Genomic DNA, 23,515 nt, shown 5'->3' on the forward strand with positions numbered 1-23,515 from the left:
CCGGCAGCCTGCAGCGTTTGGCGCCCGGCCGGGCGGGACTCGGGGCCGCGGCTGGAGGAATGGGGGGCCGGAAGCGCGGATGCTAGGGGGCGCCCACAGCTCTTTTGCGGTTCGCGGTCGGGAGGGACCGGGCCCGCCCGGCCGCGCGCGGACTCCGCCTCCAGCGCTCTCGGCACCGCCCCGGCCCCTCCTCCGTCAGCTCTTCCCCGGGCGCGCCTGGCACGCCGGCCGCAGCGGTCCTAGTGGCGGCCGCCGGAGCCTGAGCCATGCGAGTCGCCGGCCTGGGTGCGCTCCCGGGGCTGGCGCTGCCTCTACTTTTGGCCGGGGTCGGGATGTTGACGGCTGCTTCGCCCCCAGCCCTGCCGCTCTTCAACGTGAGCCTGGACGCGGCGCCCGAGCTGCGCTGGCTGCCGGTGCTGCGGCACTTTGACCTGGACTTCGTGCGCGCCGCGATGGCACACATTCTTGGGTGAGCACGGGCGCGCGGGCGCGGGGGGGACCCTCGGGACACCGGTCCGCGTGCGCAAGCCCACACGCGCTCTGCCCACCAGGCTGTAAACCGAGCCGCTTTACCCCTCCCCTCCGTGACGGTCTTGCCCTCTATCCCAACCTCCTCACTGGCCTCAGCAGGGTGCAAGGGCAGCGGTGACGAGAACTGGCATTTGCTGCTGTTCTGGGAGGCGTCGGGCTTGAGTTGGCTTGAGGATGATCGGGGCGGCTGGTTTGACTTTCAAGTTTGGTGTCACCAGTGGTACGCCCTTCCTCCAGCCATTCTGGATCAGGGTGGTGCTCAGGTTGTCACCCGTTTGCTCAACTCAGAGTAGAGAGCTCAGCCCACACCCTCCTTGCAAGCCTCGCTCGCCCCCCAAGTCCGCCCCTTTGGGGACCACGCTCTCTCGCCCTACCTCCCCTTCCGAGTTTTCTTTTTCCCTCCGGGATGCTGCGGGTTGGGTGATGTGCACCCTGGGCCGTCGGCCCCTCTGGGAAAGGGAGGAACCTAGCATTCACCCCTAACGATAAGAGCTTTAGGAAGCACCCCACCACCGATACACACACACTGACACCCCTTCGGCCTCTGAGCAGGTCAAACACCCTCGCGGCTCTTCGTTTTTAGGAATAGGGTCCCCAAGTGGGTCCACGCGTTGATTGGAAAGGTGGTCGGGGAGCTGGCTGCCTTCCTGCCCCAGCCCTTCACAGATGAGATCCGGGGCATGTGCGAAGTCCTGAACTACGACCTGGCCGACTGCCTGCTTCTCAACCTGGTTTACGAGACCACCGCGTGAGTGTCCCGCGCTAGCGTGGGTTAACTGGGATTCACCGGGGACTCCTGTCACATCTGGGTGGGAGGAGACATATTTCCAGTGCGATAAAAACAGGGTGGTGACTGGGCTGTCCTGAAACCTCCAGTGCTTCCTCTTTGCCTCTCTGGATAAATCTGAGCAGCAGATCATGGGCTTCGAGAAGGAAGGCCGCTTCTCTGAATCAGCATTGAACTTTTCCTCGAACTGAAGCCCCTGTTTCCTACCCCCCACCAAACCGGTATTATTCCACTTTACAAACTCTGCTCAACAGGTACTATAACAGGAAGTTTTTACAACTAACCCCACTCTCATCCAGACTGTCTAACCAAGCGACCCTGCAGCCTTATAATGCAGGGGGTCATCCCAGTCCTTATTTGTCCCTCTGCATTTATCCCTCCGTGTTGGTCATGGTTAGAGATCCTGACTCCTCTGTCAGAGGCTGGACCCTCCAGGGTCAGGGTCATAGGGAACACTGTTCTGGCTAATAGTGAGATCCAGTATTTGGTTCACAGGGTGGGCATGATAAAATGGCACACAGAAGTGAAAGCACTTAAGAGTGTGTGGTTGATCCCAGACCAAGTTCAGGGAGAGTCTTAAGTCTTTCCTGGATTAGTAGGAGGTCCTGGAATTGACCTGGTTTCTGTCTTCAGGATTTACTGTTTTGCCACCAGACCAGCCGTATCTAGCAACATACTTAATGGCTTCTGACTGCCAAAAGATGATGGGGCGGGGGGTGGGGAGGAGTGTATTCTTGGGATAACCAAGCTTTACCGCCCTCTGGCATCTTCCCTGAACACCTAGGCAGGTTAGGTTAAGAAGCACTGAGTGCCTCCCTCTTTAAGGAAACACACAGATGAGACACACACTTTTTTGCTTTTTTTTTTTTTTTTTAATATTTGAGAGAGAGTGAGAGACAGAGTGTGAGCTGAGGAGGGACAGAGAGAGAGAGGGAGACACAGAATCTGAAGCAGGTTCCAGTCTCTGAACCGTCAGTACAGAGTGCAATTTGGGGCTTGAACTTGTGAACCACAAGATCATGACCTGGGCCCGAGTCTGACGCTCAACCAACTGAGCCCTCAGGCACCACATAATTTTTTTTAATGTTTATTTTTGAGAGAGAGAGAGAGAGAGAGAGAGAGAGAGAGACGGAGGCTGAGCGGGGAGAAGCAAAGAGAGAGGGAGACACAGAATCCAAAGCAGGCTCCAGGCTCTGAGCTGTCAGCACAGAGCCGGACATGGGTCTTGAACCCATGAACCGCGGGATCACGACCTGAGCCAAAATTGGACACTTAACTGACTGAGCCATCTAGGCGCCCCCCCACACTTCCTTTTTTAAACAAACAAAAAAATTAAGTAACATTTATTTTCTCCTATTATAAAAGTAATATGTAATCAATATAGAAAATTAGTACATACAGAAAAGTATAAAGAAAATTAACTACAATCCTGTTACTTAGAAATGACCAAAAGCCCTTCAGAGTACTTCCTCTCAGTTTTGTTTGTGTGGATATACGTATCTTTTCCCAGAATTGGGCATGCTGTGTGTAAGTATTTTCCACTGTATGTAATTTAAGGTACATTACATATTCTCAGAGGAATTGGACATTTAGATATCTTAACAAAGCTGTTCCTCTTTTCCTCAGAATACTTCTCTCTGGCTGGGGGTTCTTAAAGGATCCTTTTCTCTTATTAGCTCTGTGCTGGGAGCCCCGAGGGGACAGGAAAAAGACCAAGCACAGAATGGTTTAAGGACCATTGTACTTGCTCTGAGAAATTCATAGAAGAGAAGTAAGTTTGAACTAGCTTTGAATGGTATGTTAAATAGATCACACACTGCCAAGCAGAGGAATAAGCGAAGTTCAGGGGTCCAGCTGAGCCCAGAATGGATCAGTTTCAAATTTAGATTTAGGATGAAATTCTCCTTCAGTATGTTTTCAATGCCATTTGTGTTGAAGGCAAAGGTCTAGTAACACCAAATGAACACTGATGAATTGTGCCAGTTGTGCTTTTCATCTTGAATTCTGGATCCATATTCTTATATAAGGATCATATATCATGTGTATCTATTACAAGGAGAAAAGTTGTTTTACTTTAAGGATCTATCTTTTTAATGAAAAATTCATTTTCCTTTGTCTTATTTTTCTCATTCATTCATACTGTACTTTTCTATTTTTTCAGATTCTGCACCAGTATTGTGGCTCAAGACTCCAAAGGCCACATTTACCATGGCCGGAATCTAGATTATCCTTTTGGAGATTTCTTACGCAAGTTGACCGTGGATGTGCAGTTCTTAAAGAATGGGCAGGTATAGTTCGTACAGTATAAGATTCAGATTCAGAAGTCAGAGAGACTTGCTAACCAAAGTCAGCAATCATTAGGATGGCCTGCTGGTTAACGTGTAAGACACAAAAGACATCAGGGGCATCTGGGTGGCTGGCTGTTAACTGTCCAACTTCACCTTGGGTCATGATCTCGCTGCTCATGAGTTCATGAGAGCCTCATGAGAGCCTCCGCATCAGGCTCTGTGCTGACAGCTCAGAGCCTGGAGCCTGCTTCAGATTCTGTGTGTCTCTCTCTCTGCACCCCCCCCTCCCCCCGCTTGCGCCCTGTCTCTCTCTCGCTCTCAAAAACATGAATAAATGTTAAAAAAAAGAAGAAGAAGAAAAGACAAAGACACAAAAGACATCAAACTCCTGGAAAAACAAAACCGCAAGAGGTTTGTGTCAATTATGCTCCTAGGAAGAAGGGTCATTTATGATTATTGAGCATCTACTTAAAGAGGTCAACCAGTTTTCCTTAGGGAAATCTCTCTTGGGGTATGATCCCTCATCCACTTACCCTGCTGAGTCAGCTCTTTCTTTGTTCAGACTGCTTCTGGAATAGGGAGGGGCTCTGTGATGTAATGGCTAGAAACAGCCAACTTTGAAGTCTGAATTTGAATCTGGTTTGAATTCTGCTTCTTCCTTTGAGAACATAGGAAATTATTTAGACCCATTTTGCAGACACAGCTCAGAGAGGTTAATGATTACTTTGTGGAGGTAGTTATAAAGGTTACATGAAGTAATGTCTGCAAAGCATGTGAAAATGATTGATAAATAGTGGCCAAATAATAAATGGCCCTTCACTCTACAAGTACTTCCACAGCACTCTGTTAAGTATGATCTTTAAAAGTTATACTTGGATCAGGGCGCCTGGGTGGCTCAGTCTGTTAACCGACTGACTTCGGCTCAGGTCATGATCTCACTGTCTGTGAGTTCAAGCCCCACATCAGGCTCTGTGCTGACAGCTCAGAGCCTGGAGCCTGCTTCGGATTCTGTGTCTCCCTCTCTCTCTGCCCCTTCCCTGCTTGCATGCACACGCATGTACACGTGCTCTCTCTCAAAATAAATGAATAAACTGAAAAAAAGGCAAAAAAAATGCAGAAATACTTCAAGCGAAAGTTTCTCATTTTTTCATTTCATCCCTTCACCACTGTTAACAATTTGATTTATAGCTGAAGAATTACTTCAAAAATGTTTTTAAGTTGTAACAATGACAATATACATGCATACTGAATTCCAAATCTACTAAGATGTTTTCTAAGGTTTATTTATTTATTTTGAGAGAGAGAGAGAGAGCAGGAGAGGGGCAGAGAGAGAGAGAGGGAGAGAGAGAGAATCCCAAGCAGGCTCAGCGCTGTCAGTGCAGAGCCTGATGTGGGGCTTGAATTCATGAACCTTGAGATCATGACCTGAGCCAAAATCAAGAGTTGGATGCTTAACCAATTGATCCAACAAGTGCCCCTAAAATGTTAGCAGTTAATACTGGATGATGGGACCATAATTCTTTTCATTGACTACTTTCTGCTTCTCTCCATTATTTACAGTGAGCAAAAATTCTAGTTAGACAAAGGAATAAGTGCAGCAAAAATAGATTATTCCAATTGCTCCCTCTAGAATTCACCCTGTTACTGCTTTGTTTGTTCCTATGTATCCTGGAGCTCCCATGAGAACTAGCCTACAGGTGTGGCTCAACTCTTAGTGCTCAAGTTGTGATTACCAAGTCAAACAGTTTACCCTTGAGCATTGTCTTTCTGCTAGGGGCTCATGGCCAAGAAATTGTTTTGCTAAATTAAGAACAGGTTATCCACAAAATAATTAATCTCTTATTCTTGTCTGTTCATAATTTAAAAAAATGTTTATTTATTTTTGAGAGAGAGAGAGTGGGAGAAGGGCAGAGAGAGAGGTGGGAGGACAGAGGATCTGAAGCAGGCTCTGTGCTGAGAGTGGAGAGCCTGATACAGGGCTCGAACTCATGAACTGTGAGATCGTGACCTGAGTGGAAATGGGACACTTAATCAACCAAGCCATAATTTTTAAATCATTTTCACATACCGTTTCTCATTAGATCCTCACCACAGCCCTGTGAGCAGCCACAGTCAACATTTTCATCCTCATTTTCCAGATGAGTGGAAAATGTATTACATTTAATTACATGAGTGTATCATGTATTATAAAATACCTTGGAAACTACAATGTGATTTTAATTTTCAAACTTTAATTTGCTTAGCCCTTCAAGAATGACACTAATGTGAGAGTCAGTGTATCATGTGAATGAAGTGACAATATAATTACTTTTTTTCTTCATATAATTATGTTTTGTAAAGGCTTTTAGTGGCGAGGTAGGATTATTCCCCTTTTACTGCCATGAATGGAAATGGGGAGAATTCATGGAAAACCCTCAATGAGTCTGGAAAAGGTCATTTATAAGGCCAGTGCATTTCTCCCTTGCAATTTAGCTATCATAAATTAATTTTACAACCAGATGACGGTAGATGGGGCACCTGGATGGCTCAGTTGGTTAACCGTCAGACTTCGGCTCAGGTCAGGTCAGTCAGTGAGTTCGAGCCCCCTCCCCCCCCCCCCCCCCCCCCCCCCCGGGGCCCCGTGCTGACAGCTCAGAGCCTAGAGCTGCCTTGGATTCTGTCTCTCCCTTGCTCTCTCTGCTCCTCCCCCGCTCACGCTCTGTCTCTCAAAAATGAATAAATGTTAAAAAAAAATTTAAAAATAGGGGTGCCTGGGTGACTCAATCGGTTGAACTTCCTACTTCGGCTCAGGTCATGATCTCACAGTCCTTGAGTTCGAGCCCCACCTCGGGCTCTGTGCTGACAGCTCAAAACCTGGAGCCTGCTTCAGATTCTGTGTCTCCCTCTCTCTCTGACCCTCCCCCGTTCATGCTCTGTCTCTCTCTGTTTCAAAAATAAAATAAAATATTAAAAAATAATTAAAAAATAAAAACAAAACCAAAAAACCCCAACCAGATGAGATAGAAATAAGAAATTTTAAAAATTACAGACTTAAGATTCAGCTTTCTTTCTTTCTTTCTTTTTTTCTTTTTTTAAGTAGGCTCCATGCCCAATGTGGGGATTGACCTCACAATCCTGAGATCAAGAGTCAAATGATCCACTGGGCACCCCTTAAGATTTAGCTTTCTAAGGAAAAATATTAACCTAGGCCTGTTTGTTTCTCAAAATATAAAAATATTAGTTAACCTTTATTGAACGGGTACTATTCTATCTCTTTTAAAAATGAAGTTAAGGACAGATGGGGGGCTCAGTTGGTTGGATGTCTGACTCTTGATTTTATCTTAGCTTATGATCTCACAGTTCATGGAGGCCAGCCCCACATCAGGCTCCATGGTGACAACATGGAGCCTGCTTGGGATTCTCTCTCTCTCCCTCTCTCTCTGCCCCTCCTCCACTCTCCTGCATGCTTTCTGTCTCTCTCTCTCTCTCTCTCTCTGAAAATAAATAAATAAACTTAAAAAAATGAAATCTGGTATGTGTAGTAACTGCTAGAGTTTGATTTTTCTCCTTATAGTAATAGAGTGGTATCTTGCAATCATTGGAACTCATTACCTAAATTTAAAGTGGGAGTGATCCCTGTAATTCATGGGATAATCATGAGGATTAAATGAGAGATACATATAAAATAAATTTTTTAATATTTAAAATGTAAATATGATTATTACAAACAGTTTCACTTCCCCTTACCTCACAGAGCTTACAAGATGCATGATATTTATCTCTTATAATCAAATCAACACAAGTTTTTAATCAGAGCCCATTTGCCATTTCAGGGTTGGAGTTTCCCAGTCTTTTTGGGGTATCATCCCCTTTGGTGAAGCCTGTGATCCCTTCTCAGAATGTCTTATAGTACATAAAATAAAATGCATGGATTACAAAGAAAACCAGTTACATTAAAATGTAGCCATTTTAACATTAAAACAAATTTTTTAAGCCATTTAAAAATTTTTCTCAACACATTAATTAGTAAATGTTAGCAGTGTATCTAATAACTACCATAATTTCAGGGTAGTGAGAGGTATGAGTGGTATTTCAGGATATGTAATTATATCAAGATAGGTATGACACCATTATATATGTGAAAATATCTGCAGTGTCTACAGTTGGCAGAATCCTAGGCACTGCTATGACCTCATGATTTGTTGGCATGCATCCCTTACTGAGGGAGGGAAATCTCAGGAATGGGTGAAAATAAAGCTGCACCTTTTTTTCCCATATTCAAGATCACGGATCCATTGACTTGTATTCATGGAATCCCAAGGTTATACCTTCCGAAAGGCTCTTTGAGAGATTTTATTATGTTGGAACTTATAAGAAAAAAAATCCATGCGTGAGACAAAACAGATGATTTCAGTGTGTATTTGGCTGGATTGGCAAAGTGATACCTTACCTCTTGATTTCAGGTTGCATTCACGGGAACCACGTTTATTGGCTATGTAGGATTATGGACCGGTCAGAGTCCACACAAGTTTACAATTTCTGGCGATGAACGAGGTAATCAAAACAAATTCCTGAGCGTTTTCAGCCATAGTCCTGGTCAATTCTATCCAAGTATGCTTCATTTGCTCCCCCACCTGAAAGTATGGACAAACACCTACTACACTACCTAACCGGTACTTCCGTTCTAGTTGGGGAAAGAGACAGTGTGCATAAAAGCAATGAAGATGATTTCAGGTAGTGTTAAGTGCTACAAAGCAAGGAAAACTAGAAGATGTAATAGATAACAAAGGAGGGGGTTGGGCCGTTATTACGGGTAATGGGATCCAGGAGCCAGGTCTGCAGAAGCTGGGGAAATTCTAGAAACAAAACATCCCTGGCGGATTCTAGAAACAAGAGAGGGTAGTGTAGTTACAGCATGGCGGACTGACATTGGAGGTGGAGATGAAGGCTGAGGCCGCGGTGAGGGTCACGACGAAGAGCTTGGATTTTAAGTGTAATGGAAGCCCGAGGAGAATTTTAGGCCAGGACGTGAACAGATCTGATTTATATTTCTAACTATCACTTTGGCTGCTAGATATCTAGAAGCTGGATTGTGTTGAGTTAACGTGGAAGCAGAAGACTGTTAGGAAGCTGTCATGGTAATCCAGAGGGTATGTGTTGGTGTTGTACAGGCAACATCTATAAAGCACTCTGTAGTTCACTGTGCATTTTCTTGTACATTTTCTCAGTAGACCTCACAACCGTCCTGTTAGATAGGCAGGGCTGATATTATTAGCCCCATTCATTATGCGGAGGAAGAAACAGGCTGTGATGTGAAGTGACAGCTGGTAAGCAGGAGAGGTGCTTCTCAAACTGATCGCCTGGGTCCTGCCCAGTTGCTGTTTGTTACATGACTGTACTGCTGTTCCCCAAGGCTTGGGGGATCTCATTCAGTTCTCTGGGAAACCCACAGTTCAACAAACTCATGTCTCTGTCCTCAGGAACGTGCAGCTGAGCTAAGAAGAAAGAAAGTTAATGTTGGTCATCTGATGAAACCCTGATTGACTTCACGTTGTTGTTTCCTTTAGTTAGGTCTGTTCTTACCTTTTTACATAAGTCTCTAACAGGAAGATGCTGGTTGAGTCTATCAATGCTCAGTAGTTAGTTCTTTATCCTAATGGGTTTCTTCAGCATTTTCCCAAAAGTCTTTTATCAGTGAGACAGGTTCTCAATCAGTGGTACTCAAACCACAGCATGACACTTACTAAGGTTCTACCTTAGTAAGAACGGCTGTAAACAAGTGTATATTTATTTAAAAGCTGGGCTTTGTTTCCATCATCTTGTGACTCAAATTGTTTAACAAACTGATTGGTAGAACCTAATGTACAAGTAGTTTAAAAATAACTGAGTTATTCTTGTGACATGTACGTTTAACTAACTACTGTCAAACTGCTTTTTCAAAACTTATTTTATCATTTTAATGAAAAGTAGTTATATTTTAATCTGCTAAGATTGAGTTAAAATTCCTGAACAATAAGATAACATCTCTTGGTTAATAGAAGTGAGATACTCAGGTTTCTGGACATTATGGAGAGTGCCATAATGGGAAAAGGTATGGATAGGAGGGGGGCTAACAAATGGCATAGAGTTTGGGGAGGCTTAACAAACCACCTGGCAGTTAAGATCTGACTCCAGAGCCAGCCTGCCCAGTTTGTCTTGGTGCGGTCCCTTGCTAGCTTGGTGACCACAACCAAGGTGCTTAACCTGTCTGTGCTTTAGTTTCCTCCCCTGGAAAGCCAGGGATGATGGTGGCTGCTGTGAGGATGAAATGATTCATGTACGTGAAGCACCCAGAGCGATGCTTGGCACAAAGTAAGGGCCACGGATGCATTTGTTGTCATTGTCACATCTCTGGGTCTGACCTCTGAGCCCCAGACTGGAGACGCCTTCTCGGCGAGGTGCGAGGTGTCTCACACTTGACTTGCTAAGCCAATCTCTTGTTTTTTCTTTTCCCCTTTTCTTGCTCTCACTCTGGCTCCACCCAAATCTTTTCCTCCCCTGGTTTTCCATGCTTCAGGATATGGCAATTGTACTGCACTGATTGTACCGGGAGGATTTTTTGATCCCTCACTCTCTGGGTCTTGTCAGCTCTACCAACAAAAGTAGATTGTCCCTGGCCATTTTCTCCACCTCCACTGCTCAGCTAGCCATTCAGGTTCACACCTGAACTGCTGTAGTCGAGGTTCGTGTGGTCTCACTGCTTCTCACTGTCCTATAATTCTTTCTCTTCCCAACAGAGGGCATGATCAGGTTGTTCCCCTGTTCAAGACCCATAATGAATTTCCATTTCACTTATAACAAATCCAGAGTCCCGACTCTTACCCTCAAAACTCTATGTGGCCACCTGCTACACCTTATTTTGTGCCTGTCTCCTTCTCCCTCACGGCACCAGCAATTTTCTTTTTCTGATATCTCCCAAGCTTGTCCTCGCCTTAGGGCCCTGACAGCCAACCAAGCCTTCTATCTGGAATGTTCTGTCCGTCTTGGAGCAAATGTCTACAACACAGAGAGGCTATCTTTAACATTCCTCAAAGAATCCTCCCTCATCACTCATGATTATATTATTCTGTTTTATTTCTTTTATAATAGTTATCAAAATCTTGTTTGCTTAACAGCACACTAATTTCACTGTTAAATTCCAGGGGTCTGGACTAGATCACAATATGGCACATAGCAAATGATCAGTGCTTATGTCTTGAATGAAGAGCTCTCTTAGGAAATAAATCCTCAATGATTTTTTAAGATGTTAAAAAAATAATTTTGGAGAATGATTGTAAATTTGTATACTTTTTCAAATGTGAGCCCAAATCAAACTTAAAGTTCTGAAAGATATATATTCTAATCCCTTATTGAGCCACTTCTCTTGATAGCTACGTAATTCTGTTTTGCTTGGGATAATTAGTAGAATTATTTCCTTTAACACAATTATCATTGTTTCTAGGCATGAAAGATTATATATATATAAAGTATATATATACAGAATGTTCATGTATGCATGTACATACACACAGAACATTTCCAAATCCCTGGAAATTTGTAATATGTGTAATATGTAATATATATATTACATATTTTTATGTGTGTCATGAAATTTGGGCTTTATCTTTGAAAGCTGCATACCAATAAAATTACTCTCATCCACTAACTTTTCTCTCTCATCAGCTTGTACTATGGGGAAGAAATAAGACTTAAGGAATTTTAAAATGTGGCACGTGGGCAACAATTCATATATATACTTATTGTTCCTTCTTCAACTCGGCAGATGAAGGCTGGTGGTGGGAGAATGTGATCGCTGCCCTTTTTCGGAGACACTCCCTGATCAGCTGGCTTATCCGCACTGTGAGTACTTCCCCTGTTGAGCCCACCACACCCTAACTTCATCCTCTGTGTGCGTGTTGTAATGCTCTGTGTCATTTCACAATATTATTTTTCATGTAGAAAGCTCCTAAAAAGAATAATCAAGGTTTGCAAATAAAAAGGATTACAAAATCGTATCAAACTTTGTGATAATAAGTATCAAAGATAAACAGGGCTGGACACTAATTAAAGGAGTAGTTATGAATTATAAATTTCCAATTATAAAATAAGTCATGGGCATGCAACCTGCAGCATGGCCACTATAGTTAATAATACTGTATTGAATAGTTGAAAGTTGTTAAGGGTAGATCTTAAAAGTCCTCATACAAGGGAAAAAAAATTGGTAACTATGTATAGTGACAGATGTTAGTTATTGTGGTGATCATTTTGCAATATATGCAAATATTGAATCATTACATTGTATGCCTGAAACCAAATACAATGTTATATGTCTGTGTTGACAGCTCCAAGCCTGGAGCCTTCTTTGGGTTCTGTGTCTCCCTCTCCCTCTGCACATCTCCCACTTGCGCTCTGTCTCTCTCTCTCTCTCTCTCTCTCTCTCTCTCTCTCTCAAAAAATGAATAAACATTAAAAAAATTTAATGTTATATGTCAGTTAAAGACATAAATAAGTGATCAAGATAGATTTTAATCAGTAGTATACTATACCGTTGCAGTAGGGAAAAGTGTCCAATGTGAACTGAACTCAACTTTGACTTATACAGAGGTGACTGGGTGTTTTAAAGGGAAAATAAGGGAATTGAGAGGGGTGTCAACAGGGGCTCAGTAGAGTCAGAGAAGTGAAACTTTACACAAAAAGTGGAAGAGAGGGGTTGTCCATGAGAAGCCTGTCTGAGATTCCTAACTGGTGCTTTTCAAAGTTAGCTTCCTACCCTCCTGCAGAGACTGGAAAACAGGGGCCCTAGTTTTAAGTGTTGTCTGGAACAAATAGTAAATTCTTTGGGCAGCCTTATTTTCTCAGGCAGCGCTATAAGAGGGGCTAGGGTCACCTTAGGGATGTAGCCTTGAGCTGTTAGAAACTATGTTAATTTTCTGATGAGGGGATAAATAAGATGTAGTGTATATATACAACGGGATATATACAACTCAGCAATGAAAAGTAATGAAATCTTGCCATTTGCAACAATGTGGATGGAACTGGAGGGTATTATGCTAAGTGAAATAAGTCAGTCAGAGAAAGACAGTTATCACATGTCTTCACTCATATGTAGAATTTGAGAAACTGAACAGAAGACTATGGGGGAAGGGAAGGGGAAGAAAAAAACAGTTATAAACACACAGAGATGCAAGCTATAGGAGACTCTTAAATACAGAGAACAAACTGAGGGTTGATGGGGGGGCAGGGGAGAGGGGAAAATGGGTGATGGGCATTGAGGAGGGCACTTGTTGGGATGAGCACTGGGTGTTGTATGTAAGTGATGAATCACAGGAATCTACCCCCAAAACCAAGAGCACCCTGTATACACTGTATGTTAGCTGACTTGACAATAAATTATATATATATATATATATATATATATATATATATATATATATGACAATAAATTATATTTTTAAAACATAATAATAAAAATATAAAATAAAGCCAAGAATAATACCATGAAAAAAAAATAAAAGAAACTATGTTAGTGTTTGTTCAGTCCTTATAGGCCAAGGTTAAGGCCTTATCAAGAAGGGGGCTCAGAGGATCCTAGCTAGTTTGGTCAAGGAGAGAATCTTTGTTGTAGGCCACGGTTTTAGTCTGTAGTTTTATCTAAATAGCTGATTGAGATAAAAGATGACATTATGCTTTTCTGCTGATAACAATGTGCCCTCCTTTTAGAGGGCAAATATCAGAATTAGCAAAGCAAAGAAAGGCATTAAGAAAGTAGTTCTGCATACAACAGAAAGAAAGTCTGCTTGACAAGACCTATTAAGCCCCAAAGTTCCAGGTCACATATAAATTGTGATTTCACTACAGTAAACACATTTTCAGGAGCTCATCTCTGGTGCACAGATCTGGTCCTGCCCAGCTTTAGCTTTTTTGGCCCTTCTTCCCCTTGCTTTAAATAACCTTAGCCCCTCTGGACTTGCATTGCTCCTCAACTTCTTACCTGGATGCTTCCTGAAAATGGTGACGAACTATGCATCCTTCACACATTTTTAAGATGGCCTCTAAAACTTTTCATCATAAGATTAAAAAGCTGCAAAAAATCCAGTGTATTGTAAATGTTGCCATTTAAAAATAAAACTGGAATTTACATCCACCTGGTGAAATCCAAACACCAAAATGATTTTTAAATGTTTTAGATGTAATTTACATACAGTGAAATGCACAGATCTTAAGGGTTTGGTTCAATGTGTTTTGACAGCTGTACATACTCGTTTATCCATCCATGTAAGTACCAACAAAACAAGGTACAGAACATCCCCCAGTCCCTGGAAACTTCCCTCCGGCTCCATTCTAGCCAATTCCTAACCTCCGCTGACACCCTCCCTCAATGACACCACACTGACCTCTATAGGTGACACCACACTGACCTCTATCACCACAGACAAGTTTGCCTGTTCTAGAACGCATAGAAATGAAATCCTGGAGTAGGGACTCTTTCTTTCACTTAGCCTAATGTTTTTCAAATTCATCCATGTTGTTTGTATCACTAGCTCATTTCTTTCTATTGCTGAAGATTATTCAGTTGTGTGAATATGACACAATTTATTCATTTTCCAGTCGATGGGCATTGGGCTGTTTCCAGTATTGGGCTATTATGAGTAAGCCTGCTGTAGAAAATCTTGTACAAGTCTTTTTGTAAACACGTATGTCCATTTCAGTTGAGTAAGTACTTAAGAGTAGAATTGCTGGGTCATAAGGTAGATGTATTTAATTGAGGTGCAATGCCATACAATTCACCTGCTGTATGATTCAAGTATTTAAAGTATACAACTTCCTGGTTTTTAGTACATTCAGAGTTGTGCAACCATCTCTACAATCAATTTTAGAACATTTTCATTACCCTTTAGCAGTCAGTGACCATTTCCTTCATTTCCTGAACCAAACAGATGAGGTACATGTTTCATCCTGACTTTTGCCACCTGAATGAAGTAAGTCACCACTGCCACCGGCGTTTCTTACTGACGTTCTTTGCTTTTTTTCTCGTAGGACTCTGTTAGAGGCAACGAATTACTTGATAGTAATCGTGGGATGGTATAGGCAACATAAAACAATGTTCCATCACTGCCTCGCTAGAATTTTGCTGAGTTCAGAACAAACCAGTTCAAGCCTAAATACCTCACCCTAGCAGGAATGCGTGTACGGCAGGGGAAAGTCCACAAAGCCCTGCCGTGACTTGATGGTTTATGGTGCTGAATGATGGCACCTTTGCAGACACTAATATTTTGAATAGTTCTTTTGTTTGACTTTACCCCCACCCCCACCCCTGACACAGTGCCTTGGCCATATTCGGGATGGGTGAGCAGAAAACGTACTTTCCAAAAGTGGTACAGAGTGATTTTGAAGATGCAGGTGGGAAGGGCAGGCCCCATACCACAGGACCGTTCTTGAGCAGATCGGCTTAAGCAAGGAGCACCTATGGAAGCTGAAGATATGGAAAGTGATCCCCTTAATGGTCCATGCCACAGACCTTTGGAAGTCTTCACGAACCCCCGGGGGTAGGAGTATCAGCACACCCTGCTCTGATGCAGCATGCTGTCTTTCATCTCCAAGACTTTGCCAACTCTTCCATCAAGCTAGAGCTGCCCAACCCCACAACTATGACTTTCCGCCAGCCTGACTTCCATTTGTCCCTTTGGCCTCAGATTGTGCAATACCTCCCTGGAATACTTCCTTGATGCCCTGGGTGAGGCTGGGTCCCCTGCTATGGCTTTTGTAGCAACTCCTTCTCCTATGTTGACACTCCTTATCTTGTGTCAGCACTGCCCATTGACTCTCCTGTCATCCTTGGAAGTTTGGAGTGAACAAGGTTTGGTCAGTCATAGTCACTGCTCTGTTCCCCACACCAGCACTGTGGCTAGCACATAGTAGGTATTCAGAAGTACCTGTTGAAAGAACAAGTGGATGAGGAAACATGGGGAGTCCTTTGTGAAGGTGACCTGCCTAGAAAGCACACAGCCCATGTTTGGTGAGCCAGGCCTAGAACTTGTCAGCAGGTCTTTCCAGTTGTGAGAAAAAATCCTGATGCTGTTGGCTGCCCACTGATGACATCGCAGGAGCCCTGATGACAGGAGGAGGAGGAGGTCAGAGCGGGTTAAGATGGTAGCCATGGCTTAATATATCAGGAGAATGTGCTTTGGTCCATTTGTCCATCAGCTGGTGTGGCAGATAACTGCCGTGTGTGGTGATGCTAATGTGGGTTTGTCTCTTTGTTCAGACCCTGAGTGAGTCGGAAAACTTTGACGCAGCTGTTTATAAATTGGCCAAGACACCCCTTATTGCTGGTGTTTATTATATTGTTGGTGGTGTGTCCCCTCGGGAAGGAGTGGTCATCACGAGGAACAGAAATGGCCCCGCAGACATTTGGCCTCTAGATCCTTTAAATGGAGCGTGAGTAGAATGAGAACTCATTTTGTATCAAGAATTTTTTTAATTGATGAAACTAGAGGTATTCTTTTTGTTTTCATATATTTCTTCTTCAGCTATGTGCCAGATGACCTTGGGTAAGACAAGATGATGTGCTTTGTTGTAGGTGGTTCCGAGTTGAGACAAATTATGACCACTGGAAGCCAGCACCTAAGAAAGATGACCGAAGGTAGGCATCTATACACTTTCTGCTTTACAGTGCTTTCTTGGGGTCAGGAGAATGTGTCCTTTTTTTTTTTTTTTTTTTTTAACGTTTATTTATTTTTGAGACAGAGAGAGACAGAGTGTGAATAGGGGAGGGTCAGAGAGAAAGGGAGACACAGAATCTGAAACAGGCTCCAGGCTCTGAGCTGTCAGCACAGAGCCCGACGTGGGGCTCGAACACACAGACTGCGTGATCATGACCTGAGAGGAAGTTGGACACTTAACCGACTGAGCCACCCAGGCGCCCGCCTCTTTTTTTTTAATTTTTTTTAACGGAATGTGTCCTTTAAAAAAAAAAAGTTTATTATTTTTGAGAGAGAGAGCAGGAAAGGGGTAGAGGTGGGGGGTGGGGAGGACAGCAGGCTCCCTGCTGACAGCAGAGATCCCAATGTGGGGTTTGAACTCACGAACCATGAGATCATGACCTGAGCCGAAGTGGGATGTTTAACCGACTGAGCCACCCATGCACCCCAGATATGCCATTTTTATGACAAGAACTGGAGAGGACTGCAGGTGCTGTCCCCTCCCAGAACATGTACCTGGGCCCCCTCACCAGTGTCTTGGCCAGGATGGGAGAGTGTAATGTGTCATGAAGGGTCTTAGCGGTTGGTTGGGTGTTGGAGGGTAAGACTTGCTCTGGCCTCAGGGTCAGGAGGCCTGTGTTCCATCACCAGCTCTGTTAATGACTCACTGGGTTGCCTCTTGAGACTCTCTCTACTCATGTGTAAAAGGAAAGAACAGAACAAGGTTTGTGGTTTTCTATGTAAGCCTTTTTTGGAAGGAAAACATGTCCCTTAATGAAATAAATAAACCAGTTAAGGGCTTTCTTTGGCCCTTTTCATTTCGAAAGTTTTGTAAGTCATTGCATCCCCAAAGAGCAGGTAGTTATGTATTTCCCCCTGGCTTTACTGCCCCACGTGTTTGGGACAACTATTTATGCCACACATTTCCACCATCCCAGCTTCCTTGAGCAGATGGTGCCAGTAGGCCTGGCTGTCGAATTAATTTTGCCATGGTGGTCTGAGATTAGGCAGGAAGCATGTTTGAGGGCTGGAACCTTTTTTTGGTGAAAGGAGATCATGCAGTCAGGCCTTATCTTGAGCCTCCTGGTATGAGAGCTGATGGGATTCAGGGTTACCTGAGGTGCCCAGTAACCTCTGACCATTCTCCTTACAGGACGCCTGCCATGAAAGCACTTAATGCCACAGGCCAGGAAAACCTCAGCCTGGAGACGCTCTTCCAGGTAACTTCCATGGGGCATGATGTCCAGCTTTTACCCTGGATGTTTGTTGTCTTTGTTAATAGTGATTAAAGTGTTGGAGTCAGTTTCACCTGGTTGAAAACATTTTTTAAGAGCCAGATGAATTAAAAAAAAAAAAGATGACATTTTGTGAACTTGCGTCAGTATGGACTAAAAAGTATTCATCTTCACCCAAGTGTTTCTGCATGTTAAAAAAAGACACAGTTGGGGGTGCCTCTGACTTCAGCTCAGGTCATGATCTCACAGCTTGTGAGTTCAAGCCCCACACTGGGCTCTGTGCTGACAGCTCAGAGCCTGGAACCTGCTTCAGATTCTGTGTCTCCCTCTCCCTCTGCCCTTCCCCTGCTCACGCTCTGTCTCTCTCTGTCTCTCAATAATAAATAAACGTTAAAAAATTTTTTTTTAATTAATAAAAAATAATAAAAATTAAAAAAATACACAGTTGTATATATGTTCACTGTTTAAAGGGAGAAAGGATTCAAAAGTCTAACTCTGTACACCCCAAGACATGCTAGAGTGCTAAGTGCTTTTATTCTTCCTAGGGATATTCTACATGTATTTCTTCTACCTTTTTAATAGTCTTTGTAATATGATTGTTTCCTATGCAGGTTTTGTCAGTGTTTCCGGTTTGTAACAAGTAAGTGACACTTAAACACATCTGTTCATACGTCACCCCAGAATGGGGTTTCTGGGGGCCTCTACAAGTCAGGCTTTCTAGGTGCTGTGGACACAGCAGTGAATCAAACAAGTTGTCTGCTCTCATGGAACTAGCATTTTACTGGGGGGAAGTAGGGAGGAGGTGGGGAGGGGGAGATAAACAAATATATCATAAGTCAGGTGAGAAGTCCATAAAGAAAAACAAAGGTAAAGAGGATAGAGGGATCCGGAAGGAAGAGGGCAGAGATGTGTTCATCCTAAGTCAGTCTGGTAGTTGGGACTGCCTTCACTGGTTATGAGCGCCGTAATTTCACTCTGTTAAAACTAAACTTTAGGGGCCCCAGGTGTGTCAGTCAGTTAAGCATCTGACTCTTGATCTCTGCTCAGATCATGATCTCATGGTTCATGGGATTGAACCCTGCTTTGGGCTCTGTGCTGACAGCACGGAGCTTGCTTGGGATTCTCTCTCTCTCAAAATAAATAAACTAAAAGTTAAAAAAAAAAAAAAACTAAACTAAACTGTAGACGCTGTTGGCCTCCCTTTAACTTCCTAAAACTTTCTGCTACCACCATGCTCAGTCCACAGATAAATCAGCATCTATGCTACTGTTTCTTTGTTAGCCTGTGCCCTTGATAGTAGCATCCTGTGAGCACTGGCTTCTTGGGTCTAACAACCCAGGGTTTTACCCACATAGTCTTCTGAAGTGAAACCCTGGGCCGTAGCTGCCACTGTCACAGGAAGCTCTTCATTAAATCTAAGAGGCAGCCACAAGGCTTATACAGGAAACTCTGAAGGTCCACTGTCTCCATCATAGCAAAGCTGGCTAGACCAACAGCCTACTTCTTATCACCATTCAAGGTGATGCTTTATTGTCTTACCCTCACCCAGGACTAGCTCATGGGGGTGCAGACACTTTTTTTTTTGCTTAGTGAGGTGGGGCTTAATTTAATGAAATGAAAGAGGAAGCATCTGCAAGTCAAAACAGTTTTATCTCCTTTTACTTCAATAAATTCCCAAACCCAGCATTTCCTACCCTCCCATCGTTATTTTATTTGCTTTCTCCAAGGCAAGAATATCAAAATGGTCCTCTTCAGGAAATAGCCTAATACAGGCAAAACCTATAAAGTGATTTTTAGTTTCAAATACCCAATTGATTTTTTTTTCTTTGAAATGATCCTCCTTTACACGAATACAAAATAGTTTTCCTGATGGCCTCTAGAATAACTTTTGTATACAGGTACTTTTAAGATTCCTTAGCTGTGATGATATTTTTAAAACTGGTGGTTCATTTTGTATCATAATAGGAATATATCTTCAAATTGTCCCTTGGAAGTTTTTTCTGTAAGTAGGGCCTGATAAAAAGATTAACACTAAAAAATTTATTCTGTGAACAATATTCTAACAGCCAATACAGAAAAACAAATTAGCCAGTAATTTACCACTCCAGTAAATGAACCATTTGGGTAATAGGTGATACCCAGAGTTATGCTAGTAAACTAGCTTTTGGGTGGGAGCGGGTTTGGGGGGCCAAAAAACAAACCAAAGACCCCCATGAATTGTAGCATTAATTGACTTCCTGGTGTCAATACTCCCACATAGCGTATTTCAAGCTTATGATGGTCTCCTGAACTTCCTACATGTTTAACAATTGGCTCTCACCAGCCTGTAGGAGCCAGCTCCAACATACAGCTGACTGTATCCCTTCCAGTAGGGCACAATTTTGCCCTTCTAATATTTGTTTGTAAAATAGGGTATTCTTTTTTGGGTGTTCTTATGGTTTTAAAAATAATTATATAAATGATAACTATATCTTTAAAAAATTACTATTATAATAAAATACTATTATGATAATAAAATATAATAAAAATTACTATTATAATAAAATAAAATAAAAATAAAATTATATTTATTTTTAAAAAAACATTGCTCATGCCATGAACAGCCCTGGTCATTTTAAACATGTGCTCCATAGCCAACTGAATATAGTGTAGTTGAGTTAAGCATTCTCTAGTTGTTAGTTTTTCCCCTATTAAAATTCTGAAATACATGTATTTGTACATCCCCCTTCCCCACCGCCCCACCTTTGGATTCTTTTCCCTGGCTGAATTCCCAGAATTCAGAGTAGAGTTACTGAGTTAAAGGCTATCAATGTTTAAATGGCTTAGGAAATATTTTGTCGAAATAGAATTAGAAATTGTAAACAGTTAACCAAGGAACATTTTTCTCTGTTGTATAACTGAAAACCTGAGAGGACCTGCATTTAAAGAATAACCACCATTGAGCCAGAATTAACACAGATCACTGACTCTCAGGCCCTTTGCTTAGAATGATTCCTGGCAATGGAAGCTCTTCCCTGTGTAAAGTTAACAGAAAGAAGTCTGAACAGAAGCCGTTAACTCTATGCTGCCACCTTGTGCTGTGCTACAAAATCACACTCACTTGCAATAGATCTCCATCCTCTGAGGTGGCTGTAAGCAGAGAAAATATTAAAGTAGTGAAGGAGGGGCTCCTGGGTGGCTCAGCCGGTTAAGCATCTGACTCTTGGTTTCAGCTCCTGTCATGATCTCACGGTTCCATGAGTTCAAGCCCCACGTCGGGCTCTGTGCTGACAGTGCAGAGCCTGCTTGGGATTCTCTGTCTCCCTCTCTGCCCCTCTCCCACTTGTGTTGTCTCTGTCTCTCTCAAAACAAATAAATAAACTTATAAATAAATAAATAAATAAATAAATAAATAAATAAATAAATAAAGTAGCGATGGAGAATAGAATTATGGCCAAAGCAAATAAGCTGCTGAATTCCCTTGGACTAGCTCGGCATGCACTCATAGTGCTGTCTTCAGCCAGGTGTACAATTTATCTGTGGGCCCCAGGGCCACTAGTTCTGCAACAACCCAGCTCCAAATGCTTTGAGCATGCATCTCAGCTGGTGATTGGGACAAGAGGTAGATGATGAAGGGAGTCAGGGAAAGGGGTCCTATTGTGTGTGTGCATGCATGCGTGTGTGCTCATGTTGTTCAGGTCTCTTGCTGTGCAGTATGTTGAGTAAATGACATTGCACTTTGCATCCTTAGATCTGGGTAAGATGTGATCCCTGAGATTTAGAGGCTCCACTCTGGCCTTCCTCTGACCGTCGCTTGATATAAGGAGTCCACTGGGCCAGGAGCATTTGCCCAGCTAGTCTGGCCCAACTACCTAGTACCCTGGAATTCTCAGCCCAAAGAGCTCCAGGCCTGTGTGGTCCACTGTCCTGGGTGGTATTCTCCTGATGGCAGTGTGCAGCCACTGTGGATATCTGTGCTTGGTGGGTGGCCAAGGGATGGTTTTTCCCTGGGGTCATGCTTGAAGCCTGAATGCAAAGGCTGAGGTGTCCACATACGTGCCTTGTGGGATCGGGCAGAGCAAAGGGTGAGGGCCACAAGAGCTGGCATCCCTCACTGCCACAGTGTGGAACTCTGAGGAGTCTGAGCATTTTAAATTTGAACTTGGCCTTCCATAGTATTGTCAAAATAGGAAGGACACTGTGTGATCACTTGCGTTATAAATTTTAAATATTCTGACATATATGGGCTTCTATTTGTATTATTGTCTTGGGTCCTGAGGACAATGGGGACAATTAGGGAAGGGCTTGGTGTTTTTTTTTCCTCTTTGGAATATTAGAGGAAATGATATGTATATAAAAATTCCTCTCATCATTTTCAGCTATACAATTTATACTACAGTAATGAGTGCTGCTAACCCAGAGAAGTACACGACGAGGATCAGAAACCTGGGTTAAAAGTAAGTAAGCAGAAGAGTGGATTCCACCATGCTGTGAAAGTTTTGCTAGTTTATTGTTGGCGACGTCTGTGTGTGCTGGTATTTCTCACAGAACATGGTGACATCTTTAACATTTGTACGTACGGAATATGTTCTGACAGACATCCGGCAAATGATTGTCATTTGTGTCAGACTCGCGTCACTCTTAGGTATTTATTTTGAATTGTTTGTATGAGAGCTAATCTACTCTTGCCCGGTGTCCTTTGTCCCTTATTAAAACCTATTCTCAGGGTAAAGTGTTATCTCTTCACTTACACAGTATCTGGGAAGAGTGATAGTGAGGCAGGCCCAGTGCATTTTCAACCTGAGAAGACAGATAATGAAGGCAAAGGACACCTGCAGAGTTTATTTCAGGCAATGGTGAGCCCATAGGTGAGGGGAGGGACATGAGAAAGCAGGAGTCCTTCCTGCTGTCCCTGAAACCAAACCCAGTTTTCCCTAATGCAAGGGTTGCCTGGAGCTTGTAAACCTGGCCTGATGTTTTAGTCATTTGCTTATCATGGGGGTGTTAAAAACCAGTGTTTGAATTAAGTACATGTATTCTTCTTCCCTTACAGATGATTTTTTAAAAACGAAACTCTCGAAGAGCTGTACGTTAAAAAACAAAGTAAAAGGATTGTATTATTTTAGGAACAATACAGGTTCTTTCCTCATTAAAGTTTTCAATCTTGTGAAGTGGGGAGCAGGAAGGCCCCTCTGGAGCTGGTTTTGGTAAAGTGGGTAATAGGCTTGCATTCACTTCCCTTCATCATTTGCCTTGACCCTCTCTAAGCTTTGTCTCAAAGATAGTTGGTCTCAGAGGTCAAGCCCTATCCTTGGGCTTTAGTTCCAGCTTCTTAGCACAACATGTGGCAATGTTGTCATACCTCAGCTTATGAAGAAATGAGCTGGCAAGACATCTTTGCTTATTATGAAGTGCTTCTGGAAGAGTCTGAGAAAAAAAGATTATTCGAAAAGAAATGGAGAAATGTGGTTTGAAGAGAGCCTGTTTGAATGTTCGTTAGCCTGAGCTTTGATCATGTATTTCCAATGTGATGGGATTCTCACTTTTCATAATTTGTCTAATGTTTCTTTAAGCAGACTGATGGGCCTCCTTTTTCTAAATAGCTACTTTCTTACTGCTTTTTGAAAGCAGTTTGAAAACAAAATTACGTCTGATTGTTACTTTTCACTAGTTAATAAAATGTTGCAAGGGATGTCAGCAAGAAGAATAAAATTGTCTTCCAAGATACTGAATATTGTGTTCTCTCTACATTCTTACCCCTGACGTTGTGTGGTTCTGGACAGCTGTCCTGAGGAGGCAGCTCTGGGAGATGTTATTTAAGCGTGAGGACTGAGAGGGGTGCGTAGCTGTGTTGTAGAATTTGACTTTTTTTTTTTTTTCATATGTATAAGAAAGAAACTTCTCTGAGGATGAAGTCAGAAAAGGTTAAAATGCATGAACAATGAATCAATTGGATGTTCCTGTTTAGTGTTCCAGCAGGAACGAAGGAAAATGGAA

General features: G+C 42.8%; 2 protein-coding genes across 3 annotated transcripts in view; both read left to right on the top strand.

Moving 5' to 3' along the window:
• Nucleotides 1-179: 179 nt before the first annotated feature.
• NAAA (N-acylethanolamine acid amidase) lies at nt 180-23,250 on the top strand. 2 transcript variants are annotated; one of them, XM_027058486.2, is made up of 11 exons: nt 180-469; nt 1,115-1,279; nt 3,480-3,606; nt 8,049-8,139; nt 11,387-11,463; nt 15,869-16,041; nt 16,184-16,246; nt 17,458-17,524; nt 18,151-18,179; nt 21,898-21,975; nt 22,572-23,250. In XM_027058486.2, the coding sequence occupies exons 1-10, from the start codon at nt 267-269 to the stop codon at nt 21,971-21,973; spliced, it is 1,071 nt and encodes a 356-aa protein (XP_026914287.2). In that variant the 5' UTR covers nt 180-266; the 3' UTR covers nt 21,974-21,975; nt 22,572-23,250. The 2 variants fall into 2 exon arrangements, with proteins under 2 accessions (XP_026914287.2, XP_053073215.1); XM_053217240.1 differs by lacking the exons at nt 21,898-21,975; nt 22,572-23,250 and adding an exon at nt 21,270-21,845.
• Nucleotides 23,216-23,515, top strand: part of PPEF2 (protein phosphatase with EF-hand domain 2) — a 47,496-nt gene continuing 47,196 nt past the window's right edge. The window contains exon 1 of the mRNA XM_053217236.1: nt 23,216-23,356. The gene's annotated coding sequence lies outside the window, so the exon portion shown is untranslated. The remainder of the gene's footprint in view (nt 23,357-23,515) is intronic.

Source organism: Acinonyx jubatus, chromosome B1, assembly GCF_027475565.1.
Source record: "Acinonyx jubatus isolate Ajub_Pintada_27869175 chromosome B1, VMU_Ajub_asm_v1.0, whole genome shotgun sequence".
Taxonomy (NCBI): domain Eukaryota; kingdom Metazoa; phylum Chordata; class Mammalia; order Carnivora; family Felidae; genus Acinonyx; species Acinonyx jubatus.

Excerpts from the sequence above, each read along its gene's own strand:
- NAAA (XM_027058486.2), top strand. The coding sequence starts at position 267 with ATGCGAGTCGCCGGCCTGGGTGCGCTCCCGGGGCTGGCGCTGCCTCTA. Across the intron at positions 3,607-8,048 it reads AGTTCTTAAAGAATGGGCAG|GTTGCATTCACGGGAACCAC; the intron begins GTATAGTTCGTA and ends TCTTGATTTCAG. Across the intron at positions 17,525-18,150 it reads GCCTGGAGACGCTCTTCCAG|GTTTTGTCAGTGTTTCCGGT; the intron begins GTAACTTCCATG and ends TTTCCTATGCAG.